This window comes from Macrotis lagotis, chromosome 1 (genome assembly GCF_037893015.1).
Source record: "Macrotis lagotis isolate mMagLag1 chromosome 1, bilby.v1.9.chrom.fasta, whole genome shotgun sequence".
NCBI lineage: Eukaryota > Metazoa > Chordata > Mammalia > Peramelemorphia > Peramelidae > Macrotis > Macrotis lagotis.
In genome coordinates, this window is record NC_133658.1 from 588,341,005 (window position 1) to 588,360,268 (window position 19,264).

At 33.7% G+C, this 19,264-nt stretch overlaps 1 protein-coding gene across 8 annotated transcripts in view; it reads left to right on the plus strand.

The window, feature by feature from the left end:
* Window positions 1-17,929, plus strand: part of NCK1 (NCK adaptor protein 1) — an 89,558-nt gene extending 71,629 nt beyond the window's left edge. For 7 of the 8 annotated variants that reach the window (XM_074214844.1, XM_074214837.1, XM_074214840.1 and 4 more), the window contains 3 exons: window positions 2,528-2,771; window positions 13,009-13,721; window positions 15,933-17,929. In XM_074214844.1, coding sequence (XP_074070945.1) covers window positions 2,546-2,771; window positions 13,009-13,721; window positions 15,933-16,127 — 1,134 coding nt within the window. In that variant the 5' untranslated portion in view covers window positions 2,528-2,545 and the 3' untranslated portion in view covers window positions 16,128-17,929. Of the gene's footprint in view, window positions 1-2,527; window positions 2,772-4,892; window positions 5,975-13,008; window positions 13,722-15,932 lie in introns of those variants that run through there. The other variant, XM_074214843.1, reaches the window with a different exon arrangement.
* The last annotated feature ends 1,335 nt before the right edge of the window (window positions 17,930-19,264 follow it).

A 19,264-nucleotide genomic window follows, 5' to 3' on the forward strand; every position in this document is an offset into this window, starting at 1 on the left:
TTAAATTTTTGAATTTTAAGTTCCTTCCCATTTCCCTAATTTGAGCAAGTAAACAAAATGATATACATTATACAGATGAAGTCATGCAAAACATATTTCCATATTAGCCATGTTGCAAAAAAGGACCAAAAAAATAAAATTCAAGAAAAATAAAAGAAGTAGAATAAATATGATTCAGTTTTCATTTTCATTTTCATTCAGATTTCATCAGTTCTTTCATCATTAATTTAGAACATTGTATTTCTGAGAATAACTTAAGTCATTGACAGTTGTTCATTGTGCGAAATTGCTGTTATTGTATACAGTGTTTCCTAACTTAGCTTGCTTCACTTTATATAAATCTTCCCAACTTTTTCTGAAGCCATCAATATTCCATCATATAGTTTGTTCAGTCCTTCCCCATTTGATAGACATCCCCTAAATTTCCAGTTATTTGCCATTAGAAAAAAAGATACTATAAATATTTTTGTTAATATAGATCCTGCCTTTTTTTTCTGATCTCTTGGGATTGCAGACCCAGCAGTGGTATTGCTGTTTCAAAAGGTCTGCATAGTTTTCTAGTTCTTTGGGCATAGTTCCAAATTGCTTTCCCAAATGGTTGGATCATTTCACACCTGCACTAGCAGTGTATTAATGCAGTTTTTCTACCTTTCCTCCAACATTTATCATTTTCCTCTAATGTCATATTAGGCAAACTAATAGGTATGACTGGAAGTGGTTTAGAGCTTTAATTTTGAAGAGTACTTTCAATATATCATTTTTAAATTCTGTTTTTCAAGGTAAGAAAATTAAAAACAAAAAAGACTGAAGACTATCAGTCACAGATGAGCCTGTTTAAAAGGGACTAAATAATGATTGACATTGTTTTGTTGCTCTGTTATGTCTGTATCTGTGTGTCTGTGTCTGTGTGTGTGTGTGTGTGTGTGTTTGTGTGTGTGTGTGTGTGTGTTTAATACTGGTTCAGAGAGACCTAAGGAACTGCAGATTCTTGAGTTTATAAATATTTTTCCTATCCTTTTAATAAAAATTCTTTGAACAACATTGATATCTTTCTGATTGATTTCTCCTTTTTTCTGCTATAGTCTGAGATGATTTTTTTTTTACAAAAACTGCATTCCTCTCCTGATTGCGTATTTTGTACTCATGAGGGCTCGCTCATTAAAATAATGAAGATTAATCTTTTTTCCAATGTAGAAGTATCTACCAAAAATATATACCATTCCATTATTTGGAAGGTAAGGGAAGAAGGAATAGGACAAAAGGTAAAATTTAAGTGTTGTGTGCTCTGTGAGGAATTGATATGAAGAATACAAGGATCGGGCCCTAGGTTTTAGGCTTCATTTTCCAAGTTAATTTCTCAGGGCATAAGTTCCTCTTTGAAACAAGTCCAAGAGACCTTGTCTTCAACCTGAAGGACTATTTTTAACTTGTACGCTTTATTAAAATTTTCTAGTGCCTGCACATCCACTGAAAACAGTGAGCCTCCTGGATTTTTTTTTTTTTTTGCTCCTGAGCTGTCTTGATTTTTTCTGTTCAGACATATGATTCACTTTATCCTTATTTACTTTGCAAATATTTTTTCTAGAGCATACTTCACCCTTCCCTTCTACTCCTAACTTGTCTCCACATATTCAAGATCATAAAATAGGATTTATTAAACAAGAGTGTGTACAAATTCAGAATAAGTTAATTAGAAGTGCATATAGTATAATCAGAAATATGACACAGAACTACATTTATTAAATACTAACTGTATACAGAGTACTGTGCTAGTCCTGATGAAATACCAAGCATAGTTAGTCCCTGCACTGATACATTTTATTCCTCTAACCCTTTACAGTAAGACAAGCGTATTGGAATATATTAGTCCTAAGTAAGGACTGAGTACATAAAAGAAAAAGAAATTCACTATATGTGTGCATATATGTATGTATATGTGTCTGTTTCTAGTTTTCATCCTTCATGGAAAGCAATGTGATACTGTGGACTTTGTATGGATTAAGAGGACAAAGGTTCAAATACCAGGTGATCTTTTGAGAAATCACTCAGCCTGTTTAGGCCACAGTTTATCTATAAACTGAAGGAGTTGAAGTAAATAACCTTTAAGATCCTTACATCCTATGACTTTGGTCTCTCTGCAGCATTTGATATTTTTGAATTCGTTTTTTTTCTGAATACATTTATCTCCTTGGTTACGAAGACAACATAAACCTTTATTGTTCTCTCTGATACCTCTAATTATCTTTCTCCAGCTCCTATTTTTGACCTCTAAACAGGACAAAGTTGTTTTGAATAGAAAGATAAAATGATTTGCTGACAGATATGCTTTCATCAGATTGGAAATTCAAGAGCTTTTAAAATAATATATAGAATACACAGATTAAAAAACTTGGGGACTTGAAAAAAATCCAAATTCCTAGCAACATATCCAAATAGTGCCTGCAGTCCTGATTTCTTAGCATTTTCTCTTTATGAGGTTCTTTTAGAGGCAATAATTTTTAATTTTCTATGTCTTTTATATTGACAGTGCCAGAGCCACCATAAGATGGCAGAAGAGGTGGTGGTAGTAGCCAAATTTGATTATGTGGCTCAGCAAGAGCAAGAGCTTGACATCAAGAAGAATGAAAGACTTTGGTTACTGGATGATTCCAAGTCTTGGTGGAGAGTTCGAAATTCTATGAACAGAACTGGTTTTGTGCCTTCTAACTATGTTGAAAGGAAAAACAGTGCAAGGAAAGCTTCTATTGTAAAAAATCTAAAGGATACTTTAGGTAAGTGTTCAGTAGTGTCCAACTCTTTGTGATTCCTTGGGTTTTCTTGACAATTATATTGGAATTCTTTGCCATTTCTTTCTCCAGTTCATTTTACAGATGAGGAAACTTAGGCAAGCACAGTTATGTCATTTGTCCACAGTTGCATAACTAATGTCTGAAGACAGATTTGGGACCAGGTTTTCCTGACTCCCGGCATGCTATCCACTGTGCCACCTAGATATGTATTAGTAGATAGCCAATAATTGTTTGCTGAAATTGATTAAAATACTTAAGTGGTATCATGCTGAAGCATGGATGCTTTAAGGGGACCAGGTTAATCAGGCTTGGGCAGGCCCAAGAGTCTCAGTTGAGGAGAGGGTTTGTCCAAAATGGACTGAGGTAGATAGCAGTTCTCTCCATGCTACTCCATACACTTTACTGCGGTTTTGAACAAAATGTTCTAGAATTTGTAATGTCTGTCAGCAAAAATGACCTTAATGAATTCAATTTTAGACTGATTCTAAAGAATAGAGGAGCTGCATGGTACAATGGAATGAGTATTCTTGAGTCAGAGAAGAAGTTGGATTCACATTCTACTTGTGATCCCTACTGCTCAATGCCACCCTGGCCAAGTCATTTTAGCTTCTTGGATCTCAGTTTCTTTTTCTAATAAATGAAGGGACTGAACTGAATGAGCTCTGTTTTTATGACTTTTAGATCTGTTATCTGATGGTGTTTACCGTCTTCACCAATCTTTACTACTAGTTCAGTAAGGGCAATCTTAGATCTATAGATGTTGAATATAGCCAGGACACTTGGAAGATTGTAGATTGGTGTTCTGTGCCTTGAGTCATAAACAGATGATATCTCATTTAAAGTTTAAATGTAGAATAAATTATTATCTTTAACATAAACTTAAACACCTACTGGCCTATTATTTTTAAGCTACTGGTTTTTTAGTTAGGAATCTCAATAAAAATATAACTTTTTTTCCTTGTAGTTTTAATTTGGAATCATATATAACCAGCCACAAATAATTAGCCTTTTATAACCCTCCCTCTTTTTTTCTCCTATCCTCTTCCTTTTCTGATTCCCTTTTCCTTTGAATCTCTTTGCTGTTGCAAGAAAACAGAGGTTCTTGCTTTACTCTTCCCTTGGCTAAACTGAGAGGAAGGAAATGTGGAGGGGTGAGGATTGACCTCTGTTCTTTGTCCTTTCCCTCTCGGCTGACAGGAAAGGAGTTGGGGAGGGACTGGATTTGATTGTTGGTGTTCAGGAAAACATGCTATTACCTAATATTGTGCTTTGTACATATGCAGAGAAGAATGCTGAAAAATTTCTACTTGGAAAGAAAACTTGGTAGCTAAAATAATTGATTTGAGTAAAATTACCACTGACCTAAATAAGTTTAATTGTTTTTTCATGCATCCTTATGAACAAGATTGTTGTTATCCTATTTTCTCATTTTAATTTAATTATTATAAGTAATAGAACTAATGCTTTTTAACAAAAATATTTATAAAATTTTCAAAACAATAATGAATTCATCATTAGATTTTAGAGTGTGATATAACACACAGAACAAATGAAATCAGCAGTATTCCAGAGTGATTTTTTTTTAAAGCACAGAATATTAGCAAGATGTTTTACTAATCATCAGGTGGTACATTTGAAATAACTTTTGCTTAAATCTTCAAAATTTGAACAATATTGTGGACATTATTCTTAGTTGTAAGTTTAGATGATTTGTCTATACTCAGTGGTAATAATTTCTCATCTTTTAAAACCCTGTATTCTCAGCAAAACTGTATGTATATGCTGAATTAAGGACTTGGAAAGAGCAAGTAACTACTTCTTCAGTCAAGGATATTGGTGATACTGGTGAATATATAGAAAGGATCAAGGACAGACAACTGGTTCAGTTTTTCTAAAAATTAATAAAAGCTAATAGGAATGTAGGGTAAAAGTCCTTTTGACATTTGGCAAAAGACATTTTAAAAATTAGTGTAATAGGAGAGGGAATTCTGATTTCAGTGCTTATTAATATAGTTTTTCAGAAAGCAAAATAGGTTTCTTTAAAAAAGGAGTTATTTATACAAGAAAAACCTTGTTTTTCTGACAGTATTTAATGTTTAATTGTGTTTATTATTATTATTTTTTAAGTTTCTTTTTTTATTAAGGATTTTATTTGAGTTTTACAATTCTTCCCCTAATCTTCCCTCCCCCCACCCCCCACAGAAGGCAATTTGTCAGTCTTTACATTATTTCCATGGTATACATTGATCCAAATTGAGTGTGATGAGAGAGAAATCATATCTTTAAGGAAGAAACATACAGTATAAGAGATAGCAAGATCAGACAATAAGATATAGGTTTTTTTCCCTAAATTTAAGGTAATAGTCCTTGGTCCAACTCCACAGTTGTTTCTTTGGATACAAATAGTATTCTCCATTGCAGAGAGCCCCAAATTGTCCCTGATTGTTGCACTGATGGAATGAGCAAGTCCATCAAGGTTGATCATTGCTCCCATGTTTATTGTGTTTACTATTGACAATTTTAAACCATAACTAACTAATATATGATTTATTTCATTTAACTTCCATGCTGTTGCTATTTTTAGGGAAGCTTAAAGTGCTCTTCTTTTAAATCATTTGTTCATAAATTGGAATGATGATGATAATCTGGTGATTTCATCCAGCCAACCATTTCTCTGTACTTGAAACTTTTGCATCCAGCCATTTGTTTCTTTGGAAATTCCCTAAAGTCATTAATAGACCAGACTACTCTTGATTATGCTGGTTACTAATAGTTAAACAGAAAAAGAAACGGAAAATACCAAAAGGGAAGGAGATAGGGATTAGAACTATCTAGTAGGGAAAAAAGAATTCACTTTAGTATGTATTATTAAATGCTTAGGATACCTTTCAAAAAATTTTTTTACATTTGAAGAGTTAGCTTTATTTTTTTGTGGCAGACATGACATACTTGTTAAACAAGTTCTTGTGAAGATCAAAAGTTTTGGAATGGGAGAAGCCTCAGAAAAACTTTTATTGTTTGGGTATGGGCCAAGTCACATGGATTGGGTGTGGGGAGTTTCAGTGTTGAAGAATAGACCAGGAAGCTCACTGAGAATTATTCCGAGCTGTATGACCAACTGAAAGAAAGAGATCACAAGATTTTGAACAAAATGGATTGGTTGAACATCGTTAAGGACTTTTTCAGTAAGTTTAGCTATTTATTAGTTCCCTAGATCTACTTCAGGATTTGTTTCTTTGAGCTAGACTTCACTCTTTAAAGATGAAAATTATTCCATGGAAAGACCTGAACCTGCTTTTGTTTTGCCATAAGTTGTTGTTTTTCATTTTCTATTAAGAAATATATGACTGTAGAATTTTAAATAAACTTAGTTCTCTTAGATGCTAAGATAAATTACTTAAAGTACTTTAGAGTGTCTAGAGTCTGAGATGAAAATATAGATTATTTTATCTAAATTTCTAATTTAGATGAGGTATGCTAATTTTTCTCTTAAAAACCAGCATTTTAATAGGATACAAACTTTGGTCAACCACAAAAATAACTAAAATTCATACAAACAAGCTCATACAATGAAATATTTTAGCAGAAATCTTTTTCCTTAAACTTTGGAGAAAAAAAGATACAGATTAGCAGAAGCCAGATATTGCTTTATAAACATTTAAAATTAACACTATTACAATCTGTAACTAGTAGAGTTTGATATTTTTGCATGTGTTTGTACAGTTTGGAAGAGTTGCTATAGCTCCTTATCACTGAAATGCTGAAAGAAAATCATGTACTTGTAGGATTGTTTTTTGATGTTATGTATATTTAAATTTACTAACATAAAATATGAACTTCATTTGTATTTCTTCTGTGGGCTTTTAAAAAATAGAGCATTTGTGATCATTTAGGTCTGATTTGATCCGCATCTATGTTTGTTTTATTTTTCTGTAAAATGCACTGGTGATTATCAGGGTTTCCCCCATGCCAGAGACATTTGAGGAAGCAGAGAAAAAAGTTACCCAGGAACTTTGTATTTTCTTTCAGAAGCTAGATAAGGGAGTAGGAAGGGAAAGTGTCCTGCCTTCAAGTCTTACTTAGAGAGCCTGAGCAAATAATTTTTCCCTCTCTAAATTGGGGGGGAAAATCTGTGGTGTATTTCACAGAACTCTAGTGAAGCTCAAATGAGACAGTGTTTGGAAAATGCTTTGCAAACTCTGAAAACAATTTTTATTATTTGAGGTATAGATTAGGAAACTTGAGAAGAGCTCTATTAGACTCCATTACTTAGATATTTCAGTATCTGCTGTGTGGATGAATGAATAGGTATGTTTATTCTTTGTAGTTCTACAGCACAGGGTGAAAATTGATGGGTAGAAATGAGAGGGAGGCAGATTTCGGCATTTTTCATTTCAATTTGTCCAGTGAGTGACCATTTGTGAAAAATTCATTACTTCATTAAGCATTTATTAAATGTTTTGTATGAGCTAGGCTATGTGCTGTACTAAGCTGAGTGCTAGTAAGACCAAAAACCAAAACTGTCCTTTTCCTCCAGGAAACTTAATATTATTTGTCAGGAAAATAACACACAGAAAACTAAATGAAATTCAATAAATATACAGAGAAGGTATAAAGTCATTTTAGAGGAAGGGCACCAATATCCAGGGGCTAGGAGGAGGAGGAGCAGTTTCCTGTAGGAAGAAGCACTTGAGTTTAGCCTTGAAGAAAACTTAAGAATATTTTGAAAGAGATATTCTGCATGAAGTGAGGAATTGGGCTATTATCCTTGAGAGCAGTAATTCTTAACCCAGGACTCCTTGGGCCTTCTGGTAAAGCCTGTGGACGCTTTCTCAGAATACTGTTTTTAAGAGGAATAAAATAAAATAAATAGGATTGCAAAGAAAGGTAATTATATTGAAAGAAAAGTATAAAAATAAGTTCTCAGGTCCCAGATTTTCTGTTTTAGATCCCCTTTAAATCTAAGACTTCATGAAAAGATAGTAGCCAGATAAGAGTTCAGCATGAAATGAGAGAATCAAAGGAGGAAGATATAGTATATGGCTAGAGGATCCATCATAGAAAACCCCAAGGCAAGAGGTCAGAAATTTCTTAACCAACCAGTCCTTTCTGGTTCCAGAGTTAGTGGGAGGGTGAATATTAACTCTTGTGTTTATCTCTGTGACCTTTTTTTGACCACATATTGTTATCCTTTAGGTGGATACACTCTCTTCATTTCACATGTTATCCATATATTTTAGCAATCACTTTTTAAGAAAAAAAATTATGGACTTGACAATCATTTTCAAACACTTTTCGCTTCTGTTTTCTCCTTAATCTAGTAAGTAAATGGCCATAATTGACTTCAGGAGACTTACTTAGTAGACCAACTTCAAGCAAGAATTATAAGGGAAATTTGATTACCAAAAAAATTACAAAAATGGGAGATGAAGTTTGGAGAAATAGATGGTTGATTAAACTATTAAGAACAGGTGACATATCAAGGATTTTTAGTGTGAAGAAAAATATCTGGTTGGGAAGAGGGTAAAAAAAAAAGATAGTTATATATAGGTTAGGGATTTTGACTTCTTTGGGAACCAAGCATATAATGAGACTATAAGATTTTTTACTTAATTGAATAGTAACATGTTTGAACTACTCCCAACATTTTAATTTGTCTGTTTAATTCCTCTTCCTCAGTCCCTCTCCCTAGTTCCTCTACTACTCTCTAAATTAAACCAGAAGGTAATGAATAGAAATACCTTACATTTGCATAATGCTTAAATTCTGGAAGTACTTTTATATTTATTCTATCATTTGATAGCAAATCAGTGATATTACTAACATAAAACCCTGATGTGACAATAGGGCACCACAATGGTTCACACCTCTGGCTGTAAATAAGGTAAATAAGGTTATCCTAACAACGTTCTGACTCTGAAGTTCAAAAGTTGGTTGTAAGATTACTTAGCTGATTTCCACTTTAAAAAAAAATTTTTTTTTGGTTTATTTTATAATTGTAATAATTTACAATAATCTTATTATGAGAGTAATCATACCCCCCCCCCACAAAAAACATCAGGAATAGTGAGAGAGGAGAAAAAAATTTACTTCAGTCTGTGTTCAGATTCCAATATCTCTGTTTCTGGGGTGAGTTGCCTTCTTTATCATAAGTCGATCAGAGAATTTGCTTCAATATTTTCCCCTCAGTTGTATATTTCCCTCTACTCTATTCCACCCCACTCTCATTTAATCTGTTCTCTCTCTCCTTTCATCCTGTCCCTGTCTAAAAGTGTGTTATATCTGAGTGCCCTCTCCCACAATCTTCCCTCTCTTCTATCACCTATTCCCCTCTTCCCTCCCCCCCCCATTCTCCCTTATCCCATCCCTTGTCATTTTTTGCTAGGGTAAGATAGATTTCTATACACTATTAAATGTGTATGTTATTTCCTCTCTCAGCCATTTTTTTAATGAGAATGAAGGCTTCACTCATTCCCCCTTGCCTTCTCCCCCATTCCACTCCATCGAAAAAAGCTTTTTCTTGATTCTTATGTGAAATATCTTAGCCCCTTCTTCCTCTCAGGACTTTCCTTTATCTTCCACTTACTCCATATTTTTACTATATTGTACCATTATTTTCTGTTCCTTCCTGTGTCCTGTCTATATATGCTCCTTCTTACAGCTCTTATAATGAGAAAGTTCATATGAGTTATCAGTATCTTCTTCCCATGCAGGAATACAAACAGTTCAACATCATTAAGTTCCTCATAGTTAAGTCCTTCTTGTCCATCCTGTCTGTCGTTCACTAGAGTTCTGTACTTGAAGATCAAACTTTCTGTTCAGCTCTGGTTGTTCAGTTGGAAAGTTTGAAAGTCCCCTGTTTCATTGAAAGTCCACCTTTTCCCCAGAAAAAGGATGTTCAGTTTTGCTGGGTAGTTGATTCTTGATTTTAAACCAATATCTTTTGCCTTCTGGAATGTCATATTCCAATCCCTACGAGCCCTAAATGTAGATGCTGCCAGATCCTGTGTAATTCTGACTATGGAGCTTCAGTAGTTGAATTGTTTCTGGCAGTTTTTGGTATTTTCTCTTTGACTTGGGATTTTTGGAATTTGTCTATAGTATTCCTGGAAGTTTTTCTTTTGGGATCTCTTTTAGGAGATGATCGGTGAATTCCCTCAATTTCCATTTTACCCTCTGCTGTATTATTTCTTGAAAAATGAAGTCTAGGCTTATTTTTTTGGTCATGACTTTCAAGTAGCCCAATAATTTTTAAATTATCTGTTTTCAGGGTAGTATGTTTTTCCAATGAGATATTTCACTTTTTCTTGTAATTTTTGGCTTTTTTTGCAATAGTTTTATTTCTTCCTGATTTCTTGCAAAGTCATCAGCCTCCTTTAGTTCCATTCTGCATTTGAAGGAGTTATTTTCTTCAGAGTTTTTTTAATCTCCTTTTCCAGTTGGCCAATTTTGCTTTTTAAGACATTCTTCTCCTCATTTGCCTTTTGTGTTGCTTTTTCCATTTGGCCTAAATTGATTTTTTACATATTATTTTCTTCAGTATTTTTTTTCACCAAGCTGCTGATTTGGTTCTTATGATTCATCTGCATTGCTCTTATTTCTCCTCCCAGTTTTTCCTCTACTTCCCTTAATTGCTTTTCAAAGTCTTTTCTGAGCTCATCATAGCCTGAGCCCATTTTCTGTTTCTCTTAGAGGCTTTGGATACAGAAGCTTCAAATTTGTCATTTGAATCTTCCAAGGGACCAAAGTACTTTTCTATGGTCAGATTATTCTTTTTCTGTTGTTTGCTCATTTCCTCAGCCTAAGACTAATTTGCTGCACTTCCAAGCCTTTAAGGTTTTTTGGGACTTCCCACTGGGACCTTTATTCCTCCAAGGTCTTATGCTCTCTTGCCTGTGCTTTGATATGTGGATGGCCACAGGAGCTCCCCTCTGCCCTGGAGCTTTGAGGAGGGTCCCTGCTAGACTTAGTATGGAAGCCCAAACTGCAACCTGGATCTGAGTGTGGACAAATAGCAGAGTAATGTTCCAGGGAGAGCAATGAAATATCTGCAGTTTCCCCCAACCCTTGTCTGTGGGTTGTGTTGTGGAGATGCAGGCTGGCTTCCCTGATTCCCACTGTAAGTTCTTACCACAAGGCTGTGCTCCTTACTCTGCACTCATTCTGGTGCAGCAGAGTTCTCTCACCACCTCTTCAAGCTATTCCTGGTGATCCCTGGGTTGTGCTGAGGCCATGGCTTTTTTCCAACCCTGGGTCTGGTGAAAAACACCTTTCCCATGGAACTTCTAAGTCATCTTGGACTGGGAAATTGTATCACTCAGTCTTTCTGTGGGTTCTGCTCCTCTAAATTTTGGCTAGAGTCATAATTTGACAGCTTTTTGAGTTTTTTGGGGGAAGGAATTTCTGGAAAGTGCTGCCTTCACGCCTCAATCTTGACTCTTCCCCTGCCTGATTTCCACTTTTAAGGATAAAATGAGCAATACTCTTACTTTATTCTCTGAGACTTCAGTTGAGTTTGCTAATACAGTTCTTTCTAATTTAGCATGTTTATTTGATTTCTGAAATTCAGAGAGAGAGAGAATTATAATGATTAAAAATTATTGCAGTCAGCACATTTTACTTTCCAAGTTGACTGATTTTTGGCAATTTCTAATAAATTCAGATCTATTATTTTTTAAATGTTGCTACTTTAAAAAAAACACACACATACACATAAAAAACAAACACTAGGGGTGGCTAGGAGGCACAGTGGCTAGAGCACCGAGTCAGGAGGACCAGAGTTCAAATCTGGCCTCAGACACTTAATAATTACCCAGCTGTGTGGCCTTGGGCAGGTCTCTTAACCCCATTGCCTTGCAAAAACAAAAAACAAACAAACATAAAACAAACAAAAAAACAAACACTGTCCCTTTGCAATGACTTCAGAATCTTTATTTGAGGCAGATAAAGGGAGTAGTAGATAAGGCATAGGCTTGGAGTTAGGAAGATCTGAGTTCAAATGTTATTACAAACATTTACTATGTGATTTTGGGCAAGTTACTTAACCTTTGTTTGCATCAGTTTCATTAGCTATAAAATGAAGATAATAATATACCCTGCCTTCAAATGAGATAATAATTGTAAAATACTTAGCATAGTACCTGACATATAGTAGGCATTATATATTTACTCACGCCTTCTTTATATCTCTCCTACCTTTTAACAAATAAAATAACTAATTAAAAAACAATTCACTTTGATGGCTGTACTTAAAAATGCATGACTCATTTTAAATCTACAGTCCACCATTTCTTTGCCAATAGAGGAGGTATACTTTGTCATCAACTGATACTTTCACCTTTGCATTGTCCAGAGTTCTGAAATATGTTTTAGTATTGTTTTCTTCCACATTACTATAGTTATATAAATTATTCTGCCTATGTTGCTTTGCAAGCAAATCTGCCCAAGTTTCTTTAGATTCTCATATTAGTAATTTCAGTAATATTTCATTTATGTTTACATGCCATGATTTGTATAGCTATTCTTTTTGGGGATTTTTTTTTCTGTTAAGAGTCCCAACTGTTTGACTTATTTATTTAGAGCTTTAGGTCTTAACCTTTTCACATCTATAGCTATAGTTTTCAAAAATTTTGAAAAGGCTTTTTTTAAAGGTAGAAATATATATTAAAGTTCAGGATACCATAATGCCTTTAGTTATTCAGAATAAATATAATTATTTGCTAACATTTATATAGTGTTGTACTTTGTACCCAGTAGTCTTTAAGTGCTTTACAATTATCATTTGATCCTTACAACAATTCTCAGAGGTAGATGTTATTATTATCCTGATTTTATAGGGGGGGAAAAACAACTGAGACAAACAGAAGTCATGTGACTTCTGAGAGTTACACAAACATTAAGTGTCTGAGGCCAGATTTGAATTCAGGTCTACTTGATTATGGGCCTGGCACTCTGTCCATTCCACCTCTCCAAATTTCTATCTATGTAATTCCCATGTATTCTTTTTGCTTCTGTAAACAGTAGGTATTATAGGTGAGCTAAACTATGTTATATGAACAGTAGGATTGAATTCAACTCTTAGTGAGAAAAAAAATTTGTGCTCCTTCCCAAAAAGATATGCCACATTGAAATTCAAAGATTTTATGAATTGTGATCATATGATAACTTTTCGACAATTATCGCTTTCTTTTTTTTTATCCCCCATTTTTTATATAAACAGGTATTGGAAAAGTGAAAAGGAAACCCAGTGTGCCAGATTCTGCATCTCCTGCTGATGACAGTTTTGTTGACCCAGGAGAACGTCTATATGACCTCAACATGCCTGCTTATGTGAAATTTAATTACATGGCCGAGAGGGAGGATGAATTATCTCTGACTAAAGGGACAAAGGTGGTTGTCATGGAGAAATGCAGTGATGGTTGGTGGCGGGGGAGCTATAATGGACAGGTTGGATGGTTTCCTTCAAACTATGTGACTGAAGAAAGCGACAGTCCTCTGGGTGACCATATGGGCTCCTTATCAGAAAAATTAGCAGCGGTCGTCAACAATTTAAATAGTGGACAAGTGTTACATGTGGTGCAAGCTCTCTATCCATTCAGCTCCTCCAATGATGAAGAGTTAAATTTTGAGAAAGGAGAAGTGATGGATGTTATTGAAAAACCTGAAAATGACCCTGAGTGGTGGAAATGTCGGAAGATTAATGGGCAGGTGGGCTTGGTGCCAAAGAACTATGTTACTGTCATGCAGAATAGTCAGCTAACCTCAGGATTGGAACCATCACCCCCACAGTGTGATTACATTGGCCCATCAGTCACTGGCAGATTTGCTGGCAACCCATGGTATTATGGGAAAGTCACTAGACATCAGGCAGAAATGGCATTGAATGAAAGAGGAAATGAAGGAGACTTTCTCATTCGGGATAGTGAATCTTCTGTAAGTCATTTTTCATTGATAAATCACATTTAGGTTCTGAGTTTTCCTTATAACTAGGAACTATATAAATAAATAAATACCCTAATTTGGTCTTGTTTTCTGCATCAAACTGAGGATTTGGGAAAAGTAGAAATTGATCAAATCAGAAATGATATTGGTTGTGAAAAATGAAAACTAAAATGTATTTTAAATTGAGGGATTTGCCTTTGATTAAATATTTAAATATTTCCCTGTAAATATATAGAGAAGCCTCAATTTATAAATTGACTATTCCAAGTTTCTTTACATGTTTGGAGTTTGGCAGGCATTTTCTTACCTCTTAGAAAAACAAAATAGAACAAAACCTACATCAGTGATATAATCTATTTTATAAACAATAATTCTGTATAGTATAGGTTTATTTAACTTATAATGTATATAGAATTAGTCATTTTCATTTTAAAGTAAAGGAAAATAATTGTCACTACTAGAAATGAAATAATGCTGAAAAGTAAAATAAATAAAAATGCTTAAAAAAAGATCAAATAAACTTCAGCATTGGTATAATAGTTTAGATTGCAAGTGTTTTACATATGCTATTTCATTTATTCTTCACAACAACCCTATGAAGTGGATACTAAAGTTATTGTGTCCTTTTAAAAATGAGAAAACTGATACTGAGAGATTGTTTCTCGCCAAGTACTTGATTAGAACCCAAGTACTCTTGATTTGCTACCTATTATGCTACAATGCCTCTGAAATGGACATAACTTGAAGATCCAGGATTAATTTGAGGAGAATATGGTGGTAGATGGAGACTTGATGGGGTTCTGAAAAGGGTTTTTGGACATTTTCAGGAATCTTAATAGTACGATCACATAAATTTAATTTTAGAATGCAGTTGCTTTTCCTTAATGAGGCAAACTCATTGACTAGATCACTGCATAGATGACTGAACAGAGTTCAGATTCTACCTTATCTACATAACTGTGTGACCCTAGGTGAGTCAATGTACTTTCAGTTCCATATCTGTACAACTATGTCTAAGCATCAAACTCCCGAAGCTGTTGAGGAGCAATTGTGTTAATATATTAAGCAAGGGGCGGCTAGGTGGCGTAGTGGATAAAGCACCAGCCCTGGAGTCAGGAGTACCTGGCTTCAAATCTGATCTCAGACACTTAATAATTACTTAGCTGTGTGGCCTTGGGCAAGCCACTTAACCCTGTTTGCCTTGCAAAAAAAAAAAAACCTAAAAGAAAGTTTGCCTTGCAAAAAAAAACCCTAAAAAAAACCATATTAAGCAAGCCTTTGAGTGCTGTATAGATGTAAGCTGCTATATTCTCTTTTTCTTTCTTATACAATGTGTCATAAACACAATTGTGTTTAGCAGCCATGATTAAGGGTCTTTTAAATTTTTTTTTAACTCCAAAAGGAATTAAGGGAAATAATTTTCTTGAGGTATGAGTTATAAAAGGGAGGGGAAAGAGGCGGATGCTCAGTGTAAATTTTTATATATATATATATATATATATATATATATATATATATATATATATATATTGTAATTAGTGGCTTGGAAAAATAAGTGGTTAGCCAAATATCTGTAGTGTGATGAGATTTTGATGAGATATTGGATTAGATAGTTTCTTATACTAACCATGCCTCATGGCAGTGCTATAAGCTCTGGGTAGTTTACAACTATTCACAAGAGTGAAAAGTGGGAGAAAAGGATCAGACTAATGAAGGGAAATGTATGTGGGAAGTGTGCAACTATTTTTTCATGTTTGGTAAAGTCAGTTATGTTTCTAACTCAGAAATAGGCCTCTTGAAAGGCTTTCTGCATTTCTTTTTTTTTAAGTAGACATTTTTGCAAGGCCAAAACATTTAACAAAGTTTCCTAATATACCACCACTTCCTATTGTGTAACCTTGAAGACTTAAAATAGGTCTTCACTCTGGAGTCTTTTTGGATGGTTGCAAGTTTCTTTGAAAAGCTTCATGTTCTTTTTCCTTATTCCTAGGAGTTTTCTATCACCAGAGACTAATTGTAAAGGGGTAGATGAAACATTGCTGTTTCATATGTTTACCAAATAATCTTTGCTTGGGGGTAGGAATATATTATGTCTCACATGTTTATTTATTGTAGGTGTAATCTATTAAAACTGTGATAGCTATATCTTTAATTTTTAGTAAGAATGATTTAAGTTCTAAATGTATATTTGTTTTCTTTTAGCCAAATGATTTCTCAGTATCTTTGAAAGCACAAGGGAAAAACAAGCATTTTAAAGTCCAGTTGAAAGACTCTGTTTACTGCATTGGACAGCGTAAATTCAGCACCATGGAAGAACTTGTAGAACACTATAAAAAGGCACCAATTTTTACAAGTGAACAAGGAGAAAAATTATATCTCATCAAGCATTTATCATGATAGAAAGATGACCAGAATAACTGCCGCAAATTTCAAATTAGAAATCTAATTGAAGACTAAGAAGATGTTGGTTCAAACGCCAGACTGGAAATTGATGTTTTTAACTCTATATAAAATTGACTATAATACATATGTATTTTTATTATAACACAGTACATGCACATATATGCCATTTTGTGTAAAAAAAGAAACTTTGTAAAATAATTGCTTCCATCTTTGATTTTTGGTTTTAATGTCAACTCCATTTTCTTGTTTCCAGTATTCTATATTTTTACATCATCAGTTTAGTGAAGGACAGATATCATTAAATTATAGACATTCCAAATTACTTATCCTTTATTTTTTTAGCCAGTCTACCATACTAGACAATTGCTTTTATCATACTTTCTTGAAGTATAAAAATATTGTGTCCCTATAATGAAATACTCTAAAATAAATTTCCCTGGAAATAGTAATCTTTTCTATGTAGGACTTAACAGCAATAATCATTGGGAAAGACTGGAGTTAGTTTCCAGGTGCCATTTTTCTCCTAAGCCATTGTAAATACCAAATAAGCCTGTCTGTCATTTTTCAAAATTCATTCATTGCCTGTGGTTCATGTAAAACACGAAGATTAGAAGAAATTCTGTGAAGTTTTAGTTTACAGCTATAGAGGGGGCAGGACAAACTCTATGGAACTGAATTGACCTTTTCTGATTATTCTACATCTGTTACTTGTGTGAAAACAAAGCAATCTCTGTGAGATACATTTAGCTTTTAAACAAAAAATGAACTCTATAGTGTCATTTTCCCAAAGGGTTTTACTTCAGGTTATGTGCTGTCTGTGCCAACAAAAAAATAAGATATAGCAAAGTTTTTGGGAAAAGAATAAACTAAGATACTTTTTCCAGGGCAACTTCAACAGTTATCAGACATGGTTTAAAAAAAAAAAATTATATCCTACTCTTCTGCTTTCTAGATTCAATAGAAGATGGTCAGGACTTGTTGACCTGAACACTTAAATCTAGTGTTTTGTTCCCAAATATGCCTTACTTTGAAGAATTTGTGAACTGATCCTACTTATCTGTAGGAGGACCGACTTATTCATGTAGTTATGGATTTTATTTCAAAGTCTATTTTTGTAGATTCACTTATTTTTTTCCTAATCAAGTACACTGATATCTAGTGGAACTAAGAGGCTTGGATTATAGTAAATTAGACTAATTCTGTATGCCTCATGAAAAGTTGGTATCATTACATTATGGTTACACCTTCTTGAGTGTTTTATTTTACTCACAAATTGAAACCTAAAGATTTAAGCTAGACAGCTAACTGAAAATGCTTATCAAAAATTAATTTCAAATGTTTATTAAAGCTATTTCACTTAGTAAATGGTGGAGAATCAGTAAAAATATGACTAATGACCAATATTTTGAGAAATTTTAAGGTTGGGATGATCCTTTCTTTTTTTTAGACAAGAATTCTTCAGTGTTCCTTAAATGTGTGAAATGTTTATCACTTTGTGTCTCTACATCTTATGTAGACAATGAACCAAAAGAACTTTTAAAAATTGATGTCTGTAAATTCAGTTTTAGAAGACATAGTTATCTTAAATATGGTTTTATCTTTAAGTTATTTATTGCTTTAGGTGTTGCCACTGGGTGGCAGTCCTGGCTTCAGAAACTTTGCTAATCTACCATAAAAATGATAGAACTTTCCAAATGTTATGAAGGCAGTGCTGTTAAGGTGAGATCAGCATTATTCCTCTTTTGCTTTTGTAGCCTAGTTAATATTGATCTTTCTAACTCAGTGATACTTTTTTTTTAATAAAAGTTAACTGTTGTTAGAGAAGTTTAATAGTAATAAATGTGATGTATGCTTACAATTTTTTGCAACTGTACCTATCAGGAATATCAGTAGGTCATAAGGTACACCATTTAATATTCCTGCAGATTTATAGAAATACCAGTCAGGAATGGGCCTCAGTTCCTTCATGTCTAAAATGAAAGAATTAGACTAGATTCTCTATAGACCTTTAATACTCTGTAAGAAGAGGAGTAACTCCAGTTGCTGCAAATATGCCTGACATATTTTTACTTTTTAGATGATTACTATTAAAAATAATTTGTTTAGATGGAATTTAGATAATGAGAGATTATTGCTTAGACTTGATCATCAAGACTCATTTCCCTTCTCATGATTTTATTGTATTAATATTAAAAGAATAGGATTTTAAGAAAGCAGCTAAGAAATAAACAAAAAATAATCATGTATTTCTTGACACAACTAGATCATTATTGCTGCTGCTAAAAAATACCTTATGGAGGTTAGTGAAATCCATATATATTTCCTTTTATTATTCTTTTCTTTCAGGAAAACGATCATGCCAAAGTGAACCACATATTTAATTTACAAGAGTGCTGAAATATTTTCACATAGCTTAATACACCTAAATGATATGTATGCACATTTTTTTGTATTATCAGTCTTTACTCTTTTTACATCATTGTTGCTTCCCAGTATCCTCCTCTCCCCCCCCACCCCAGATACCTCCCTTGTAACAAAATAAGTAAAGCAAACCAACACATTGACCATGTCTGAAAGTATGTGCAGCATTCTATATTGGCAGTCCATCATCTTGTCTACAAAGTATAAGTATTACTGAGCCATGAAAAAGATGAATCTGAAGAATTCAGAGCAGCAAAGGCAGACTTGAATGAATTGATTACACTTATGTAAACAGAGGAAAACTAAATAAATGGTTTACCAGCATTGTAAAATGGGGGGACAAAACAACATATTAGTTACAATATACAAACTTCATCCTGTGAAAAAAATGAGAAAATGCACCTTTGTAGAGGTGAGAAGCTGTGAGTGTGAAAAATTGGATATATTGTAAAATTCAGTTGGTGTCAGTTACTAAACTTTTATTACACTTTTATTCTTTGTTGCAAGGGATGCCTGTCTGAGTAGGGAATGGGGAAGAGCCATGTTCAGAAATGAAGGTGTTGTAAAAAATACATAGCAATAAAAGTTGAGGGGTAAAATAAAATGTTTCAATAGTCCTTGGCAATCAAAATTTATCATTGTTACTTGAATTCTGTTATTTTTTAGTATTTTCATTAGAATGGTCACTCTGAAAATTTTTCTTTTGGTTT